The 22,595-nt window shown below is 41.4% G+C and overlaps 1 protein-coding gene across 1 annotated transcript in view; it reads left to right on the forward strand.

The window, feature by feature from the left end:
* The first annotated feature begins 303 nt into the window (after nt 1-303).
* TPD52 (tumor protein D52) overlaps nt 304-22,595 on the forward strand; it is a 73,375-nt gene continuing 51,083 nt past the window's right edge. Inside the window, exon 1 of the mRNA XM_072151654.1 lies at nt 304-461. Within this exon, the coding sequence (XP_072007755.1) occupies nt 443-461 (19 nt within the window). The 5' untranslated portion in view covers nt 304-442. The remainder of the gene's footprint in view (nt 462-22,595) is intronic.

Raw genomic sequence — 22,595 nt, forward strand, 5'->3', positions numbered from 1 at the left:
CAGAGTTGATGTTAAGGCTGAGCAGGACTGTATATGTACTGTATATGTACTGTATATGATCTGTATATGTACTGTATATGATCTATAAGGCGCTGCGGAATATGATGGCGCTATTCATCACTAGAGGTTGTTACTAGTCATGAAAACAGCGAGTAACACTGGAGTAGAGGATGAATGTGTTTTACACTTCAGTATCACAATGTGAAATATCAGCGCAGCGCGATTCATCGTCACACAATACACGGCTGATAAACTATTGTCCGCTCAGCTGTTTGAGTAAAGTTGACCAAAAAAATGGAGGTCAGTGAGCAAGGCTGTCATGCCTGAGCTGCCTGGGACGGGGGCGGGGAAGAAGGTGGGGATGTCAGGCTGGGAGAGGAAGGCACAGCAGTGAGAGTGTCGTGTGGACTTGTTACTGCTTAGTACCAGACAGCGAGCGAACATGGAGAGTCCGGAGCAAGGTAAGTGATCCCTGGTTTATAAACGGGGGGCTGGGGAAAGGAAAGGGTTAAAGGAATATTCTAATTATACTAATAATCACTCCGCCAACCTATACAACTGCTCCTACAATCTGCTGTATTTAACCCTTTAATTAGCAGAAGGTTGAAGGAGCAGGGGCTGGTACCCACTCATTCTAGAATATTATATCAATGGGAGTTTTAACCACTTGTATCCAGATTTTGGGTGCACACATTGTGGCTATAAAGTTGCACATGTATACGGTGTGACGTGTCTGACTTGCTACACTTGAGTATCCGGCTATTCACAAGTGACGGATCTGTGGTTTTCTCGTTTCTCTCTTTTTTTTTTTCTTCTTGTCTGTTTAACCAAAGTTAGTTTATCCCTGACAAACACAAGGGATTATCTGCTAGAGGAATATGGTTGGGTGCCTAAGTGCTCACTCCCTTTTGTTAACCCTTTAGCAGCTCACACCTGTCTCCCCATCCGTTCCATTCCCTCCAGCATTGCATTGTGATGTCTGCGTGTGCTGACAGCTGTGGGTGCAGACATGACCCCCTCATGGGGAATGCCAGTGTCTGGCATGGAGAGCTGCGCTGGCTGTTTCTATGGAGCGAGCCGCCGGTGCTCATGTGTGTGATTTCTGCAGATATTTAATGCATGTTTTGAAGAAAGATGATTCGGGTAGAAGATTCGGGATCATATGAGGCCGTTGCTTTTTAGAAAACTCATACTTGTTAAATTCTAAGCCGTGTAATTTTGTAAATTCAGATATTTTGAAAAAAACAGAGCTGTGGAATCTGTGTGTGCTATATAAAGGAATTATTATTATTATTGCCAAATCTAAGGCCCAGAATATAGAATGACTGCTTTAATGTATGTTTATTTATTGACGTCCTGATTGCGATAACTTACATAAATGTAGGGCCACCCGTGCTGCCCCCTTAACTACAGGCAGCACTATGTCGCTAGGCAGCTAAGGCAGGTGCCACACGTAGCGCTTTGTCTGAGTTTGAAAACGCAGACAAAGCCGCACCCACCGGAGAGGGCCGCGGCCCGATCGCATCGGCGAGTCTATGGAAACTCCTGCGATCGGGAATGAGCCGCCAGTGTTTTGCGTTAATTTAATGCAAAACACCGGCGGCTCGTTCCGATCGCAGGAACACCAATAAAAACGTCAATAAGATCGGGCCGCGGCTTATCTGCGTTTGCGTTTTCAAACGCAGACAAAGCGGTACGTGTGGCACCAGCCTAAGGGCGCATCCACACGTTCCGCTATTGTCGTGTTCATAAAGCGACGCTAGCGCAGTGGGCGGGGCTTGGGCCGATCGCATATGCGTTTTCCCGGGAAATGCATGCGATTAATAACCCGATCGCATCCGTTTCTCTGGAAACGCATATGCGATCGCCCCAAACTCCGCCCCCTGTGCGCTAGCGTCGCGTTATGAACGCAACGCTAGCGGAACGTGTGAATGCGCCCTAAAGGTGATGTGACACATGGCGTTTTTGGTCCGTTTTTAAACATCCAGTTTTAGTCCATTTTTGGCCGTTTACCATGTGTTTGGCTGCTTACAACCTGTTTATCTATTAAGATAATTGGGGAAAAAACGGACCAAAAACGCCATGTGTGGCATCACCCTAAGGCTCGAACCCCCCTGCATGTGTTTCGGCAGCAGTGTTCTGGGCAGTATTTTGCATCTGTATTTGTTAGACAAATCCAAGAGTAAATCATATATACTATAATTTTGCCCATGAATGCTTCTTACCAATAAGGCTGTGTTCACACGGTGCAATTTGATGCAAAGGTTCCACCTATAATCACATGTTGAGGTAACATTGCATTTCCATTGCATTTAGCAGACGCAATGGAAACACGTTACCTAAACTTGGGTGGATCTGTAGGCCGCGTTCACATGTGGCGTTTCCAAACGAATTTCATGGACTCCTTCCGCGATCGATGTTTGCTGTCTATATGCACATGAACGGGAAAAATCTGAAATGCTATGTACCACTAATACTATGTAAATCATGTGTATGTAGATATACTGCCAGAGCTATACAGTGGCCATGTTTTGTTACTGCACCTCAGCTCCTTTTCAGGTCACTGTCGCACAGTCAGTATTTCATCTGTATTTTGCATCAGTGTTTGAAACCAAAACCAGAGTGGGAGCCTATAAAGAGAAATGGTATAATGGAAAAATTGCTTCAGGTTTTTGAGCCCACACCTGGTTTTGGCTTACAAATACTGATGCAAAATACTGACCGTGTGAAAGTGGCCTTAATTTTATTTCAACAATAAGTCATTAAAGTATCAATATGGTCAATGCTCTCTGTTTACATTTTAGACTGTAAGGCCCCTTCCACACTAGCATTGCATTTCACGTCAGGGTGCAATGCGTGAAAAACTGACGTTTTTGGCCTTCGTTTTTGTTCCATTTTTCCTTGGAGTAATTAGCGTTTTTGCGTTTTTCACGCGCGTGTTGTTAGCGTTTTTGGCGTTTTCGGTGCGTTTTTCACGCGCGAGTCAATGGGAGACTCGAGCATTTTTCAAAGGGACCATGGTTTGGGATTAAAATGTGTTATTTAATTGAAAAATAATGTCTTCTGATAAGTTGCAAACATCTGCGATCTATTCTTCACTGTTCCCCGTGTATATTATCTCCCGACAAGTTAGCAGATGTGAAGAACAGTGAAGAATAGAATAAAGACAGTGAACACAGGATCATTTAAGAGAAAAACACAGTGCAGAACACCGTGCAGAATAGATTACAGATGTTCGGCACATCTGCTTACTTGTCGGGAGATACGCGCGGAACGGTGCGCCCCCAAAATAGCATGTGAAGAACAATATATATGTGTGTGAAGAACACATTGCAGATGTTTAAATACATCTGCAATGTGTTCTTCACACATATATATTGTTCTTCACATGCTATTTTGGGCGCACCGTTCCGCGCGTATCTCCCCACAAGTAAGCAGATGTGCCGAACATCTGTAATCTATTCTGCACGGTGTTCTGCACTGTGTTTTTCTCTTAAATGATCCTGTGTTCACTGTCTTTATTCTATTCTTCACTGTTCTTCATTGTGTTTTTTTAATTAAATGATCGTTCTCGAGCAGGGGAAATACTGTTATTCTGGTCACCTAGCAATCCTTACGTTTAAAACGCATTGCACTCGCATTGCACTTGCAATGATTGCGAGTGCAATGCGTTCTTGATGCATCTCCATAGACTTGAATGGGGCGGGAAAAACGCGCGTGACACGCAAAAGTAGAGCATGCTGCGATTTTGACGCGCGTGAAAACGAACGCAAGCACGCGCGTGAAAACCAACGCTAATGAAGAAAGACCCATTGAATACAATGGGACAGAGTGCAATGCAAGTTCTGCGCGTCAAATACGCCAGTGTGGAAGGGGCCTAAGTGGACAATATTCTGTTATTGCAAGGAGTCTTTCTGCTTAAGCCTCCTTACACATGAACATGTGCTATGCCTGGGCTGGGACTTGCGTGTATCATACATTTGGCTGGAGAGGCGAGTGCTTCTCACCCATCCCCTCTCCATAAGGATGCATGCTACCACACTGTTCTTACATCTTTTTTCCGGTGATGGTACGGTGACATACGTGTATTCTCACCATATTGTACACAAAAAACTCCTATGGTGGCCATATGCTAGCTGCCGTTCGTACGCCCAGCATACGCCCCCGCCATATAGGGTACGCCCCCGCCATATATGGTACGGCCAGCATACGCCCCCTGCCATATACGGTACCCTTATCTTTCTAAGGGTCCTTAGAAAGATAAATGTTTGCTTTGTGCATGTTCCTCTCTTTTATTGTGTTTAAAGTAATTAGATATATTAGACATTATTATGAGACATTTGCTCTTCTCGCTACAGGAAATGGTGAAACTTTTTTATGACTAATTTACCTGGAATTTCTTTCATTATCTTATCTAAGCTTCTTTGTCTCCTGCTGCTGCATTATCTTTGAGATTGTCCTTTACTATGTTATTACGTAAATAGTGCGATTACTATGTAGTGGTATGTTTAGTTACTGGAGGGGAGGTATTTGTACTGTAGAAGTATCTTTTTTTACATTTAGTGGCCCTTTTGTCTGTCCACATTTTGAGAATAACAAAGAATTCTGCTCTACACCAGATAGATGATGTCTATGTGAAAACATATATATATATATATATATATATATATATATATATATATATATATTATAATAAGCACATTGTTTATATTTGTTTCCCTTTTCAGAATCCATTTCTATTTCTCAGTTCCCTGAGAGAGTGGTTGAGACCAATTTTGTTACCTTTTTTTTTCTGCAGCATATCCTCCTAACATGGAGGGCAGCTGTAGTGAACAGTATTCATGTGAATAATGTACTTGGTTTAGATACAAAACTTACCGTTATCTGCAGCAGCCAGTGTCTGCCTCTGTCTCTGCTTCATCTTACTTGGCTCTTTCTTCTCTTATCCTATCTACATAGACCATTATAGACTCATGTAATATGACTTGCAGTCCGTCTTGGGGCCAAGATGGGTTTAATAGAAATTCCATACTATATTAAAGTTTAGAAATTGATTTGGGCGGTCATATATGTAGAGAAAGTTTCCTGATAAAACTTATTACACAATTTCTCATATTTTCTGGTACTAATGCATGTGTATTCATTATAGTAGGTCCCTCTCAATATATTTGATCCCTAAAATGTCAGACTCCTGTGATCATTTGTAAAAACCATGTGGTCCAAATTTGGAATTGGATCATGTGCATGAGTCTTAAAGGAAATCTACAATCAAATTGAGTTTCTAATCTGTTAAACCAATAAAAACTATGGAAACAGAAAATCACACATGATAAACCAGGGACACTTACTCATAGATCCAGGCACCGTGACTGTGGTCATCTACTTATATTTATTATCCATGGCCTCATTCCTCCTAAAACCAACTTTTATAATTCTGCTAATGAGCCAGAAGGGCCCTGGGGGCATTACCAGAGTTCTTCCGTGCTGTAGCTTCACAGGTTGTTACACTGTCTCCCCCTCCCAACTGTTCTTTCAGTACTTTTCTGCTTTTTTTGTGAGCATAGACAAATATAATATGTCCCAAATCTCCCCTGATAGGTTCTCTTTAATATGGCAGCAGGTGGTTGTTTCTGCTGTCAGTGAAAGGATAAAGATTAGCTGAGATTACCTGTCATTGTTGTCTAACTAGTTATTATTAGTATAACCTATACCTGTATGCAGAGAGCCATACTGTGGATTTTACACTGAGGGCTGAAAATTACATATACATTACTTTAGTAATATTTATTATTTGCCATATATACTCGAGTATAAGCCTAGTTTTGCAGCACAAAAAATGTGCAGAAAACCAAAACTCAGCTTATACTTGAGTAAAAAAATATAGGTTTTCCCAGGTTTTTGTGGTAAAATTAGGGGCCTCGGCTTATACATGGGGTCAGCTTATACTCGAGTATATACGGTATGTGGAGTATTTAGTACAATGATTGACACATTGCATTACTTACTATGGTATAGATTTTTTTTTTTTCAATGAAAAAGTGAACATATTTAAAGAGTGAAAGATCTTGTGTGATCTATGGGGGAATCCCGCAGCAAGCGTTTAATTTCCTTACAGCACCCCCGCAGGAGGAATGAAGAATTACAAAGAGCAGACTCTCCAGACAATGCAGGTTAGAGATGTTCTTTGTTACACATTCTAGGTAATACATTTGGATTGTAAATGGGGAGCCCCTTTTATTAACTCAGAAGTCCCTGAAAAGGTGTTTGCATCATTGCTTTTCTAAAAAGGACATATTTGTGCCACGGTTATTCTAGGTTGTAGATTTTCTCAAAAATGCGTCACTGGTTTGCATCAACTTTTTGAATCTTGGTCATTAACATTTCCCATTGCAGTAAACTGGTTCAAAGCATTCAGAGTGAAAGTTTCCCATTGTTGTTGGACTTCCCCGTAAAATGTAAGTTCTTGTGTGCAAACTTTTCAGATTGATGATATTTGATTCATTCAAGTGGGAATTTTTTTAAAAGAGTTTTTGGCTTTATTTTATTATTTTTGCTAGTAGAGGTGGGCTGTCAAAGAAAAAAAATACTTTGGTGAAACTTTCTGCTTTACTTCATGCATGATTCTCACTTTTCTCAGGACTAGATTGGTATAATTCTAAGTAATGAAGAATTATAGTATGGTTTCAATGACGGGGTCTTGCAGGGCATCCTGGGGTCTCGCAGGGCGGGCCGGGGTGTCGCAGGGCAGGGTAGGCCAGGTAGCACTCCAAAGTGATATCACTTATATGGGAAGGGGCCATCCCTGGTCATCACCAGCAGCATAACTTGAAACGTCAAGACCCCAATGCAAAATATGTATCCATAAATAATATTTATAATATCAGGCTCCTGGTTAGCGTTTGCCAGCTTGGCTAGTATGCCACTGGAATTAAAGGAAATCTACCATTTGTTTTCATGCATTACAGACCAAAGATACCTTGAGAAAGCTGTAGCTACACTGATGCAGAAACATATCTTGTTTAATTCCTTATCCGAGTGGTTTTGCTCAAAAAACAATTAGAAAATTCAGGACCTTGGGAAAGCTGGGTGCCTAGATAAACATATTACACACGGAGCTTCCAGAACTGTTCAGAAAGGACTAAACAACCTGAGATGTATGACTCATACACAGCAGCTGGGGGATGGTGCAGCGATTGATCACTTCTGCCTGTCAGAGACAACACAGTGATTACTATTCTTGGCTAATGCTGGGCCAGACAAGGCTGGAGCAGTGAATAATTAGGGTGAGAAGCGCCGGAGCTGCCACAGGAGCACCAGAGCATCATTATTGTCATTTTATAATAGTTTAAAAGATTAAACAAAGATTAAACAAGATATGTTTCTGCATCGGTATAGCATTCTCAAGGTATGCTTGGTTCATAATGCATAACAGCAAATGATAGATTTCCTTTAATAGTACCAGGTTATTGATATGGCACAGGATCCCACTGTAAAAACTTTTATTACAAATAATATTTTTTGTGTTCGTTGCTGACTGGTTCTTCCTCTATGTGAGAACATATAGATAACATACAGCTGTGTAAAATGTTGATTATAGAATCTTATACACATGTGGCTCTGCAGCAACCAGAGAAAGGCATGAAGCGTGATGATGACATCTCGTATATGAATACCTCCGCATGTGACTCGGTTTATAATTCAGCCTGCTATGCATTTTTGAGTGTGTGTTGTCTTGGCAACTGAAGATTGCAATTATGTAACCATCATATAAAGAAATCTGCTCTTTTGTTCCTGATATTGAAGAAGTCCAGGAACCTTTGTAGTCCTTGTATGGCGGTTGCCAGAAATCATATTTCATCGTAAAACATAATAAAGATTGAGAACCAATGAACTTTAAGGTATAATGATGACTCTGAGCTGTGCTGGTCTCTGAGGCCTGGTTGTTGTAAATTTTCTGTTGGTTTTCGCTTCTGGGTATACAGTGGTTCTGGAAAGTATTCAGTATTCTTTATTTGCTGAATAATGTGCACTCTACACCCCAAACAGAAATAGTAGATATTTTTGCTAATTTATTTATCAAGATCCTCTCTGCTGTGACACTCATATTTAACTCACATTCTGTCCATTTCCTTCTGATCGTACATGAGATGGTTCTACTCCTTCATTGGAGTCCAGCTCTGTTTAATTCAACTTATTTGACTTGATTAGGAAAGGCACACAGCTGTCTATATAACACCTCCCAGCTCACAAGGCACACACCTGTCTATATAACACCTCCCAGCTCACAGTGCATGTCGGAGCACATGAGAATCATGAGGTCTAAAGAACTGCCCAAGTAGCACAGATACAGAATTGTGGCAAGCACAGATCTAGCCAAGGTTACAACAAATTTCTTCAGGACTCAAGGTTCCAAAGAGCACATTGCCCTCCACAATCCTTAAATGGAAGAAGTTTGGGACAAGCACAACTCTTCCTTGGCCTGGCCATCCAGCCAGACTAAGCAATCATGGGAGAAGAGCTTTGGTGAGAGAGGTAAAGAAGAACCCCAAGATCACTGTGGCTGAGCTCCAGAGATGCAGTAGGGAGAAAGTTCCACAAAGGCAACCATTACTGCAGCCCTCCACCATTTTAGGGGAGGTGCCAAAGGAAAGGAAAGCCTCTCCTCTGTGCAAGACATAGGAAAGCCACATACATTGTGCAAAAAAACAGATGCTATGGGGGGAGGGACAGGACGACTGGTTGCAATGAAAGGAAAGATGAATTTGGCCAAATTCAGAGAGATAATGGATGAAAACCTCTTCCAGAGCTCTGGACCTGGACTGGGCGGAAGATTCACCTTCCAACAAGACAATGACCCTAAGCCCACAGCTAAAATAACAAAGCAGAGGCTTCAGAACATCTCTGTGACCATTCCTGACTGGCCCAGCCAGAGCCCAGACCTAAACCCAATGGAGCATCTCTGGAGAGACTAGAATATGGCTTCCACCAACGTTCACCATCCAACCTGAGGGAACTGAAGAGGATCTGCAAGGAAGAGGCAGAGGATCCCCAAATCCAGGTGTGAAAAATTTGTTGCATCATTCCAAAGAAGACTTATGGCTGTACTAGCTCCAACGCTGCTTCTACTCAACACTGAGCAAAGGTGCTGAATACTTATGACCAGCTGATATCAATGAGCAAAAAAAGAACTTTTTTTATCTTACCAATTGGCTGCAATGAAACAAAGAGTGCAAATTTTAAAGGGGTCTGAATACTTTCTGCACCCACTGTATGTATATAATTGGGTACAATAAAATTGAACAATGTCCTTCCTGCTGATCGATGTATACACTCAGCAGAGGGGGACTGATGCAACATACTGCCTCCACTGAGCATGTACCATGTAAGGACAGAGGCATCACTGGAAGAAACAACCTGAACATCAGCAGCAGCTAGGGATTGTTCACTCCTTTTAGGATAAGGGGGATGAATAGGGTGACATACAGTTGGATACATCCCAGCCCTATGTTGTAAGAATCGGGAATCCTAGAATAAAGGAGTTGTTCAGTCTCGCATAAAAGACAAGATCTGCTCTTTTTCTATAAAGATGTGACTCTCTTTCACCACTACTGATTGAATGAGCTATAGTAGGGTTAGCCATGTATTATACATACCGACATGTCATGTACTATTACGTCACATGCCGGCTGCAGGTGTATGGAGAGGGCTCACGGGCTGAGCCGTCTCTGTACAAGGTGGGTGTTTGCTGCATATTGCATCAAACACCCACCAGCAACACCCGCGGTCCGTGCTGTTTTGGGTTAACCCACTAAACAAGTTAGGCCATATGCTAAAGATAGGACCTCACCTGCTGATTGGTGGGGGGCACAGTAATGAGACCCTCACATATCACTAGAACGAGGGGTCCGATATATGCCAGTCAGATCCCTCGTCGCTCCCTAGATTGCCGAAGGAGCATGGCCGGCAGGCTCCCCCGTTCATCTCTATTGAGCTGACGGAGATTGCCGAATACGGCGCTTGGCAATCTCCACCAGCTCCATAGAGATGAATAAGATAGCCCAGCTCATCCGGGGGATAGGGCCTAACTTGTTTCGTGGGAAAATCCCTTTAAGGCATGTGGGACAGTAATCTGTAAGGTAAAAGAATACCGTACATACCGGTCAAAACGGAATCAAGTCTGATTTTTTTTTTTTTTTAAGCCCTGCGAGATTCCCATTAAATCCAGTTTTCCATGATACCCCGACCATCATGTTAATATGCAGCTATCTCGCCTCTCATAACAGTGATAGCTGAAGAATTTTTGAAGTTAAAGATTATGACCTGAATAATAAATACACCCTGCAGGTACCTGGCATGAAGACCCAGGATCTCCAGACCAGGAAATGAATGAGCAGATCCTTCTTCCCCTTTAATATGACCATTGGGAGAATAACCAACTGTGCTCCTAAGTGTTCTGGTAAGGGATAAGAGTGTTTGTTCATGTCAAGCAGTCATGTGAGAGCTGTGGGGTTAGGAGACTGTCTCGGTTCGTGCTGATAACATGGGTGGTGGGTGGGGTTGGCGAGAGGGTTTTTTTTGTTCTAGTTTGGCCTCTTCGGTTCTCCTGCATGAGAGGCCAAGTGTAATATTCTGCTTTTATAGTAAAATATTGTTTGGTACTTGTCCTTTGCTTCAAATTTACGCAGAAAAGATCATTGCCTCTTACAATCTAAAATACTTTACTGTATCCATAGTTTACAAACAGAAACCTCAATATCCTATTGTTATGACACATTCTTCTGATTGCCCTTTTTATCATAGAAAGCAGTATAAAGCCTGAGCGAGCAGCTAGAGTTCATGGAGAGGATATAGCTTCCATTATACCCTCTATTCTGCATGTGACTGTGTATTTGGTGCCTAGTTTAATGCCGCTGTTTGTCCATTCTCTGGGGTTTCGTTTACTTGTTATTGCGCTATAGACAGGAAGTCTGGTAGCTGCAAGATATAAAACCCATGGAAGTGCTTCCTAGATGTGCAGAACCCATGTGCAAAGCTTTTCTGTTTGGTTTATGTTTTAAAATGGACAAACCTGTTCATCAAGTTTAGTCGGGGCTAAGCAGCCACTTTGTAGTATTGTGTTCACTTATCAGAATATCTTTCCAAACCAGTGATAGTTTTTGTGATCCAGGTGCCATAAAACCCATTCTTTTCTGAGGAGTGCTGTCAGGAGAGATGCGCTGCTGCAGGCTGTATAGCTTTGTTTCTGCTGTACATAGCTAGAGATGTCTGGCAGCTGCTTATGCTTGTGCAGAATTGGTGGCCATCATAATTTGCATGTTTAGGGTTGGACTGGCCCACCGGAGCACCAGAGGATCCCCCGGTGGGCCCCTGACGACCATGAGAAGTTAACTTTATTTGGAAGCTACTGTAGTTTTGTTTACTATGGGTTGATGGATGATAGACCCACAGAATAATGTTATCTTGGAGTCAAAAACGGCGAATGCTAATGGGAAAGAGGGAAAATATCCTATAGCTACCTTAAAGGAAACCTACCATTTGATTTTATGTATTATGAACCAAACCTACCTTGAGAATGCTGTAGCTACACTGATGATGCAGGGTCATATCTTGGTGAAAAAAACTATTATAACATTCAGGACCTTGGGAAAGCTGGGGCAGCTTGGCTGTCTACATAAACACATTACACACAGAGATTTTCATTAGACATGGAGGTTAGTCTAGACATGACTAATCAACCTGTGCTGGATCACTCATACACAGCAGCCGGGGGATGGTGCAGCTATTGATTATTCTGCCTTCAGCCACAATCCAGGGATTACATCATCCTGTGAGCAGTGAATAACTAATGTGCTAGGAGAAGTGCTGCACCAGCCATAGAAGTGAGACAGCTTCATTATCATACTTTTATAATTGTTTTAACAGAAAAGCCACTTAGCAAAGGGTGCTTAGGTTACCACCCACAACCACCTATATTATAATGCATTTCTGCCACCACATGTAAGGGGGGATATTGCACCCTGACTGCTGCTTACGGGCAAACTTTAGATGCGCTTGTTGTAGCACCATCGGGGATCACCTGCGGGGTTCATATGTATTGGTACCAAAAGCCTCTTATCTGTTCTAGGGTATATACAAATGTATAGTCATATAGGACATCCACTTAATGTGTTCTGATAAGGAAAGGTACACAGTCACACTAATAAAGCAACTAAAGTGTTCCGGTAGCAGCTGAGCTACACTACTGGAAATGTCTCAACTAGTCACTCAAAAAATTATATTCTGTTCAGTTCCTAAAAAAACATCATGTATGTGTAGTAGTAATGTACCTAAAAATGTATACACTCCTGCTTCCTGTAGGCAAGACCTTGACTTGACAGCTCAAAGTTGACAACCCATATGGCTGCAGCTTTTGCTGGTCACCACAACTGAACATTATAGGGGACATTTATCATACACTGGTGCTCGAAGCGCTGATACAACTCTCCCTGTGTAATGATCTACAGATAATAAGCCAATTAAAATGTTCCCATGTCCTCATTACCAGACTTGTCCACATCATTAGTAACATGGCCCGGTATATATTTATATACAGGTTGCGAGAATGTGGAAGTGATTTTCCTTGATGAAACATCCTGAAGATCCTTCTCCTTAGCCAATGCCTTTGCCAGTATTTGCTTTGGCACAACTTCTGGAAAATAAACATATCCTTGTTATTCCTCTCTATAAACCTGGCAGAATGCTCCATTTTAGTTGCTCATTTATATACCTGTGACTCGCATCTCCGCATATCTTCTGCGGACTATTTCTATTGCCGTATTGATCACTATATTTGTGCTCCCAGAGAACCTCTAGTATCATACCAGGGTGCAAGTATCAAAGTACAGGAACACAGATATTGTACCATCCAAGTCAAGTACAGCTACTATTATCACCATCAAAGTATAGTAAGTTACTATCACCACCATCCGAGTATTATACAGTTACTATAACTAACATCCAAGTATAGTACAGTTACTATCACCACCATCCGAGTATTACACAGTTACTAGAACTACCATCCAAGTATAGTATAGGTACTATCACCACCATCCAAGTATTACACAGTTACTATAACTAACATCCAAAAATAGTACAGCTACTATTACCACCATCCGAGTATTACACAGTTACTATAACTAATATTCAAGTATAGTACAGCTACTATTACCACCATCCGAGTATTACACAGTTACTATAACTAATATCCAAGTATAGTACAGCTACTATCACCACCATCCGAGTATTACACAGTAACTATAACTAACATCCAAGTATAGTACAGCTACTATTACCACCATCCGAGTATTACACAGTTACTATCACCTATTGGAAGGAGAAAGCCACAGCACCGAGGATTACAAAATATGAAGAAGTCTTTATTGGTGCATCATCCAGGCATAAAAAGGCAACGTTTCGATTCCAATGTGAATCTTTTTCAAGCATGCTCACATTGGAATCGAAACGTTGCCTTTTTATGCCTGGATGATGCACCAATAAAGACTTCTTCATATTTTTTAATCCTCGGTGCTGTGGCTTTCTCCTTCCAATATGTCATGTTTGAAGTTTTGAACGCCTGAACTTCCAGCTGCAAGCACCAACTCCCAAGAGGAATTACTGTGGATTGCTGCCCCCTCTCTCTATTTACAGTTACTATCACCACCATCCAAGTATAGTACAGTTACGATTACCACCATCCAAGTATAGTACAGTTACTATCACCACCATCCGAGTACTACACAGTTACTATAACTACTATTCAAGTATATTATAGTTACTATTACCACCATCTGAGTATTACACAGTTACTATAACTACCATCCAGGTATAGTACAGCTACTATCACCACCATCCGAGTACTACACAGTTACTATAACTACTATTCAAGTATATTATAGTTACTATTACCACCATCCGAGTATTACACAGTTACTATAACTACCATCCAAGTATAGTATAGTTACTATTACCACCATCCGAGTACTACACAGTTACTATAACTACTATTCAAGTATATTATAGTTACTATTACCACCATCCGAGTATTACACAGTTACTATAACTACCATCCAAGTATAGTATAGTTACTATTACCACCATCCGAGTATTACACAGTTACTATAACTACTATTCAAGTATAGTATCGTTACTATTACCACCATCCGAGTATTACACAGTTACTATAACTACTATTCAAGTATAGTACAGTTACTATCACCACCATCCGGGTATTACACAGTTACTATTACTACCATCCAAGTATAGTACAGCTACTATCACCACCATCCAAGTACAGTACAGCTACTATCAATACCATAATTTGTCTTCCATTCATTGGAGATTTAGGTCATTATGTAAAATATTTGCTATTTTTGTGTAATCTGTAAGTTTATCTAATGACTGTGAGTCAGGACTAGATGTAATGTACAGTACATGGTGGTGTTGTACACACTGTGCTCCCCCTCTTATGCCTTTTGGCCTGATAAATGCTTCTATAAATCAGTCATGCTTCCCTTTATAAGGCAGCTAGAATTCTTACTGAATTCGGGCCAAACGTGTCGCTGCCTGCTGTTATTACTTTCCATCAGAACTGTTTTATCTCTTGACTGAGTAACAGAATGTTTAGCGTGTGCCAGCTCGCTCAGGTATCTAAAAAATCAAGCTGCCAAAATTACCAGAAGTTTATAAAATCGAAAAACAACATTGACATTGCAAGTATTGATACACATCATATTTTACAATGGTCAAAGAATCCTGTCAGATTTGAAATACAATTTGACATAGGATGAGAACAAACTAATTTTAAGCAATGCTGGAACTTTTCTCACAAAACATTTATATAAGCTCCAGATGATAGCCTATCCCTCCAGTAATGTATAGGTGCAGGATGACAGCCTATCCCTCCAGTAATGTATAGGTGCAGGATGACAGCCTATCCCTCCAGTAATGTATAGGTGCAGGATGACAGCCTATCCCTCCAGTAATGCATAGGTGCAGGATGACAGCCTATCCCTCCAGTAATGTATAGGTGCAGGATGACAGCCTATCCCTCCAGTAATGTATAGGTGCAGGATGACAGCCTATCCCTCCAGTAATGTATAGGTGCAGGATGACAGTCTATCCCTCCAGTAATGTATAGGTGCAAGATGACAGCCTATCCCTCCAGTAATGTACAGCTGCAGGATGACAGCCTATCCCTCCAGTAATGTACAGCTGCAGGATGACAGCCTATCCCTCCAGTAATGTATAGGTGCAGGATGACAGCCTATCTCTCCTGTAATGTATAGGTGCAGTATGACAGCCTATCTCTCCTGTAATGTATAGGTGCAGTATGACAGCCTATCCCTCCAGTAATGTATAGGTGCAGGATGACAGCCTATCCCTCCAGTAATGTATAGGTGCAGTATGACAGCCTATCCCTCCAGTAATGTATAGGTGCAGGATGACAGCCTATCCCTCCTGTAATGTGTATGTGCAGGATTAAGCTCAGTATTAGGATGCCAACCACTGTCAATTATAATTGAATGTTACTTCTTGTACATATAATTCCTGTGATGTTTGTGCTTTGTAGCTGGAGTATTGCACTTGTATGCCGCCTGTACAAAGTGAGATGATGCAATACCCGCTCCATTATTTTCCGAAAACAACGGTCTGCTTGTCTCATGTTTGTCAAACCTGCTCTATGTCTTGTCACAATATGGATCTTTTCTCTGGCAGTGAAGCCCTTGTAGAGTGACACAGAGATCAATGCCTGTATATTGTTGCCTGCCTGTGGTTATGCTGTATTCTTACAGAGGAATGTTGCTGCATACCAGACCCCTCCTATACGTCTCCCACCTCTAGCTGCAGGCGCAGGCAATTTTACTGGGGAACAACGGATTTGAAGATGATACTAATTTTAGTGCATGATGAGTCTTGTATTTTCCAGAGATTTTAATGTAAACTAAAATGTGACATGAATGTGGAACATCTAAGTGTTTATATTACTGCAGAGTTTAATTTTATTACATTTTGCTAAAATACTAGAACGGCTGAAGCTAAATCTGTGGAGACTATCAGGCATAATCTGGATCCCCTATAGTGCTGTACAATAGAGGTCCCCAAGCTTTATCCAACCATGGAGCGGCAGCATGCAATTTACGCGAGACCGATGGGAGGGGTGCGGCAAAATAATAATACCGTATTTTTCGGACTATAAGGCGCCCTGGATTATAAGGAAAGAGATACAAAAACCGCCCTAGGGCGGCACAAAGGAGCCCATATCCTGACAATAAGGAGTGGCGATTAAAACTTAACTTTTATTTATGAGCTAAAGTATATAATATAGGGTATGAATAGATACTTGGTGCTCAAAACAGAATTCGTGATTTAAAAGCACAAGTGTCCTAAATGAGGTGGCCTTAGGGTATAGGATCGTAGATCTGTGTATATAGTAACATCGGAGTGGGCTGGACTCGGGTAGTGATAGCTAGTATGGCAGATATACAAACCTGAACGCTATGGGTTATTATCATTTAAACCCAAGCGTTGATTCCTGTGGTATGGGATCAGTGAGATCCCAGACTTATACAGGAATCTATTGCGGTATCCACAGCCCACAAGACCCTAAGTCTATCCAGCCTACAAAACCAAGGTACCACCCCTAGATAGGACCACTGCAATTTAAAATAAGAAAAGAAATTAGCCCCCCGACATGTTTCGCCAGTGACCTGGCTTCATCAGGGGTCGGGCTAAGAGCTCATAAATAAAAGTTAAGTTTTAATCGCCACTCCTTATTGTCAGGATATGGGCTCCTTTGTGCCGCCCTAGGGCGGTTTTTGTATCTCTTTCCAGTAACAAACCCTGCCTGACAATTGGTCCAATTCCTTTTAGTAAAACTGGATTATAAGGCGCACCATCAATAAATGCCTGCTAAAACGTCCAGGTTCATATATACCGCGCACCGGATTATAAGGCGCACCTGATTATAAGGATGAATGACCAGCAGGGGGCAGACCTGTGCACAGTTCAAGTTAGCTGTTATCTGTAAGTACGGTTCATATATAAGGCGCACTGGACTATAAGGCCCACCTTTGATTTCTGAGAAAATCAAAGTATTTTTTGTGGTAATTCATTTATTTATATAACGCACAGAGCTTTCCAAATCTGTCCCTATCTCTGGTGGGGCTTAAATCTAATCAGCCTACCAGTATGTTTTGGAGTGTGGGAGGAAACCGCAGGAACCAGAGGAAACACACACCAAAACATTCCAGCTTGCGAGCCCTGTTCTATTTCCCTCTTAGTGGCCCACACAATATTTAATTTGCCCATTAGTGGCCCTACATAGCATAATGCCATAATGCTGCAGCCCCCTCCTTATAGTGCCCCCTTTTCTGTTTGTCGCTACTTTACCATTGTATTCAGCTCAATCGATTGCCCTGGTCTAGGCCCGCAGCCCATTGGTTGGCAACCTCTGCTATACACCATAATACTGGTCTGTGCTTGAGTCTGGAACACAAGGGTGAAAAGTGAGGGTAGTGGACCACTCAGGACAAGGCCCCCCTGGAACCTCCTAAAATGAGCCCGTTTTGTGTGTTAAGTTAAAATGAAGATGGAATGAAGATCATGTAATTTGGAGTTGGCATAATCCCAATTGTTCTATGATGTAACAGAGGGATAGATAACAGAGGCGTTAAATTGCAAATGATCTGGGTGCCCTAGGTTCCTCCAAAGAAGAGGTATATATTATAAATGGTGCATAGAAGGTGGAGAGGCCCCTTGTTATAAAATTACCTCCACTTCCATATTTCTGTTCTACTTTGTGCCCACCGCACTTTAATTTTATATACTTCTTCTTATAACACTGTGCCGCACACTTTCACCACTCAGAGCTGCAAACAGTCAAGGACCAATCCAAAAAAAAGTCCAAAAGACATAAAAAAGTTATTCTGATCGGAGCTCCTGATCTTTCAACGTTTTCCTATAGATCCTCCAAAAGGAATAGGTCACTATGCAGACTAGCGCTCTTGCGTTTTTATCCTCCTTGGTTGCCACTGTTCACCATAGTAGTTCACTAGAAGAAATACGCACACGGCATAGCGTAGTACTTTCTTAGCAATTGAAATTTTAATGTAAAATATACTCACAAAACATGTAGTTAAAATGTGCATATATAAAATTGTAATTGGGAAGCCAGCTTCACATGTTCGCCCCGGCCCTGGGTTTCTTCGGCTTCTTCTGGGGCGTTCCTACACTAAGAGGAAATGAGTGCAATTGAATTTAGTTGGGGAAAATTAGGTCAGGCAATGTTCTCTGGCACAGGGATTAACTTGTGTTTCTGTAGAATATACCCTATGTTGACTTAAGGTAGTTTTTTTTTATTAGATCCAACTTTATATAAGGTATACACTACCATGTTTTTATTTATTAATACTTGTAGAATATTATGGGAATAAGTAATCAACTGATCAGTGCTCAAAGTACAAAAAAAAAAGATTAATGTAAAATTGGTGTTTACATGGAGAGTATACCTTTAAAGGGGTGTTCTCATCTGGACATTAACAATGAATTTAATCTGCTATTTATATACATTTCTTAAATCATCTTTGTGAATATAATTTTCCCACTAATGTAGTCATGTTATCCCTTAGAAATAGAGGACAGCTGTCCTTGGATACGACCAATGCCGCTGAAGTGATTGCACAAAGCAACACATTAGGGCTCATTTACTTACCTGGTCCAGTCGCGATCCCGCGGCGCGTTGTCTGACTAGGATACAGGTCTGCCCGATATCCAGCAGGTGTCGCTGCTGCGCCGAGGTCCGCCGGAGTTCACCTTCTTCCTAGTGCATGTAAATGGTGATCTTGCGACGCAAATCGTTTTTTAAATTCCATGGTTTTTTCCGAATCCGTTGGGTTGTCAGACGGCCATGCCCCCCGATTCCTGTCGCGTGAAAGCCGGCGCCGATGCGCCAAAATCTGATCTCGTGCACCAAAATCCCAGGGGAAAACCGACGAAAGTGCGATGTTCGGAACCTTATTAAATGAGCCCCACTGATTTTGCATTTGAAATGGCCAGGAATTACTGCATGTCCCACAGCCATCCTTTGGTAAAGATCACTGAATCCAGGTAGTTTGGCTCCTTAAAAGGGTATGCCTGCCTCGCCCCTGCTTCCAGAGTGCAGGGGTGGTCGTATCCAAGGGCATCTCCTGTTTCTAAGTGGCAACTTCACTCAGGTATAGTTTAACATTGAATTGAATAAATCTATATCTTTGGCAGTTTAATGTGAATACCCAGATGAGGATACCTCTTTAAGGGTGACATCCAATGCAGGTTATTTGATCTATACACCTTTACATCATGAACACAAAGATGACCCGGGTTCTATGTCCAAAGCAGGTGGGTGTTATTTCCATATTGCCTCTTCATTGACAATTAAATATGCAGTTGCTAGAGTTTGTTGCCCTTAATTAAAGAAGTTTTTTTTTTAAGAAGGTCCTTGACCTCCAATGGTATTACCTTATTTAGTTCCTGTCCTCTTATCCTCAGATGGGTCATGTGATCTCATGAATAACCCCCAAAGAATAACATGCTTTTACAGTCTCATGGGGGGGGGGGGGGTGTCACCATTTCTGGCCCTAGGCTCCATGGCTGATGCAACTGCTGGGCTGTACCAAAGAAACTCTCTACAAGGGCAGGCAAAACTTCTATTACCAATGACTAGTCTCTTGTCACAAAGTTATAATGAAGAAGATAATAGCCAACCCTTCTGATTGTATGAATGTACAATTATGGTTTCTCACACATTTTATGAGATGACGAGAGCTACAGCGTGCAACTGGTACTGTCTCTAGCTGCCCTTGTGATGCTGTGATGAGGCATCATGGTGATGGTAACAGGCAGCAGTAAAGATGAAGAGAAGTCATAGAATTTGTTAAAATTATGTCTGAGCAGAGAAGAAGCTACACTAGGATATATACTTCTATTAAAGGGCTTATCCCAACTTATGCCGTGGATAGGAAATAACAAGGTGAGGTCTGATCACGAGAACAGGACACCCAGCTCTTCAGAAAACGGAAGTCCCGTTCTCGCCAAATGGTGCAATGGCGGCACCAGCGTGCGTCCTGCTGTTCCCTTCACATTCTATGAGTACGGTTGGAGATTGCCAAGCATTGTGTTCGGCTATTGAATTGAAAGGAGTGTCTGGAAGCATGCTTGTCCTGCCACTCCACCCATTAGTGAGATCCCCATGTTTTTGGAGAGTTGGAGGATCCCAGCAATCTGATCCTCATTCTGTGGATAGGGGATAACTTCACAAGATGGAATTAACCCTCTAAGTACACTGCAAACCAGGTAAACAATTTAGGAATGGAAAAGACGGAATTATGCGAATAATATATGACTGCCAGATAAATTTCTGAACCCAACATCTTGTTTTCAAGTCACAGCTTGACAATTTTTATTTTTCCTTAGAAGAAGAATTTTATGACTTTGCTTGTTTACAGGACCAATTCCATAGGCAGCGGTTTCACATTAGTTGGGAAAGTAAAGGTATTGCTTCACAAATCTGTAGAAAGAAATATATATACTCGAGTATAAGCCTAGTTTTTCAGCACAAAAAATGTGCTGAAAACCCAAACTTGGCTTATACTTGAGTAAAAAAAATATATACCAAAACTTTCCCCGCTGCTGGCTATATACTGGGGCAGGGGGCTGGCTATATACTATGGGGCAGGGTCCGGCAGGCTATATACTGGGGAGGCTGTGACCAATGCATTTCCCACCCTCGGCTTTTATTCGAGTCAGTAGGTTTTCCCAGGTTTTTGTGGTAAAATTAGGGGCCACGGCTAATAATTGAGTATATACGGTATTTATGTCACTGAGCTTGAGTCCAGTGTTTTTTTTCAGACTGTGATTGGCGATATTGGAAACCTAGATGATGATACGTTTTCCACTGTAATGCCTATATGATTGCATAAAAATAACATCCCCCCCATGTGCTGACATATAAGGCCCTTCTAACACAACGTCCATTTAGTCTAAACCCATTGACCAGGGATTTTCCACAAGAAAATGTTGCAGGGCCTGGAGAGAACTTCCAGGGAAGTCATGACCTTGACAGTATTTAAAACCCTCTTATTGATTTGAAGATTAGAATCGTAAAATAGTCTGGAAACTCCATTAGCCAGCGTGTCGCCAGTCCCCGCCATGTCAGATTAACAGGCTTCTATAGTATATAATGTCTTGTAATATTGAACAGATCTATAGTTTGGGCATTAAATCATTGTTTATTGTGTCTTGTCCTCATTCATTGGGTCACTTATATATAAATAATTATGTAACGTCTGGCCAGGAGCATCACTGACACATGGCACCATTGGGTTATAGCTGCAGTTGTTAAAGTTGCTTATCAGATATTCTTCCTTGTGGCATTGATGCGTTTCTAAGAAATTCCCATTTTAATCCATATGCTAATAGGTTACTGTACCTATGTTGTGTCCTTAGCACACGGAGCTCTGCTATTCCTGCCTGGTCCACTACCCACTACACTGGGGATTTGTCTTGTTACGAATTAAAGGTAACGCATGAAGAAGAGGGTGATGAGTAAAAGCGGCTTTCCCTTAAAATAAAGTTCTCAAATTTTAATCCTTTATTTATGTTTACTTAATAAAGATTATTTTTAACCTCCTTACTTTACAATTTTACTTAGTTTTATTGCCGTTTTTGCTCCTATCGCTCAGTGATGGATAGAGTAAGATGCAGCAGTGTAAGCAGGCACTAGCTGAGCAGACACTTCATGATATATATCATATACAGACAGACCCCGAGTTACATACACAATAGGTTCTGCAGGTTCATTCTTACGTTGAATTTGTATGTAAGTTGGAACTGTATATTTTATCATTGTAATCCCAGCCAGAATTTTTTTTGGTCTCTGTGACAATTTGATTTTAAAAATGTTGGATCGTCATAAGATCCAGGATTAACAATAAAGCTTCATTACAGACACCTGTGATAACTGTTACAGCTGATCATTGTAACCTAGGACTAAAGTACAATAAATTACCAACATCCAGAGGTCCGTTTGTAACTAGAGTTCGTATGTAAGTCGGGTGTTCTTAAGTAGGGGACCACCTGTACAGGTGTAAAATTCAATCTAATGATTCTGATTTGCTCTGAATACTTTTACTGCACCTCTATCACTTTACAGTTTCAACCTTTTTTTGTTTTTACAGAAAACTAGCTGTAGCTCCCGGCGTTGCTCAGGATAGTAAATAACTGCTCTTAACTATAACAAAATAAAATAGGTTAGCAAAAAATATTTTGTTTGTATCTATCTATTTTTCTCTGTCTCTGAACGTTTGTCTGTGTCCCTCTGCGTCCGTCTGCATCTGTCTCTGACCGTCTCTGGTTTTCTCTCTGTCTCCGACTGTGACTCTCTAACCGTCTCTGTATTTGTCTCTGATTGCCACTTTATTTATGGGGGGGATTTATAAGAAGTGTCTAAGAGCAGAACTGTTCTAGTTGCCCATGGCAACCAATCAGAATTTAAGTTCCTTTTTCCTACAGCTGTTTATAAA

This window comes from Engystomops pustulosus, chromosome 5 (genome assembly GCF_040894005.1).
Source record: "Engystomops pustulosus chromosome 5, aEngPut4.maternal, whole genome shotgun sequence".
NCBI classification, from domain to species: domain Eukaryota; kingdom Metazoa; phylum Chordata; class Amphibia; order Anura; family Leptodactylidae; genus Engystomops; species Engystomops pustulosus.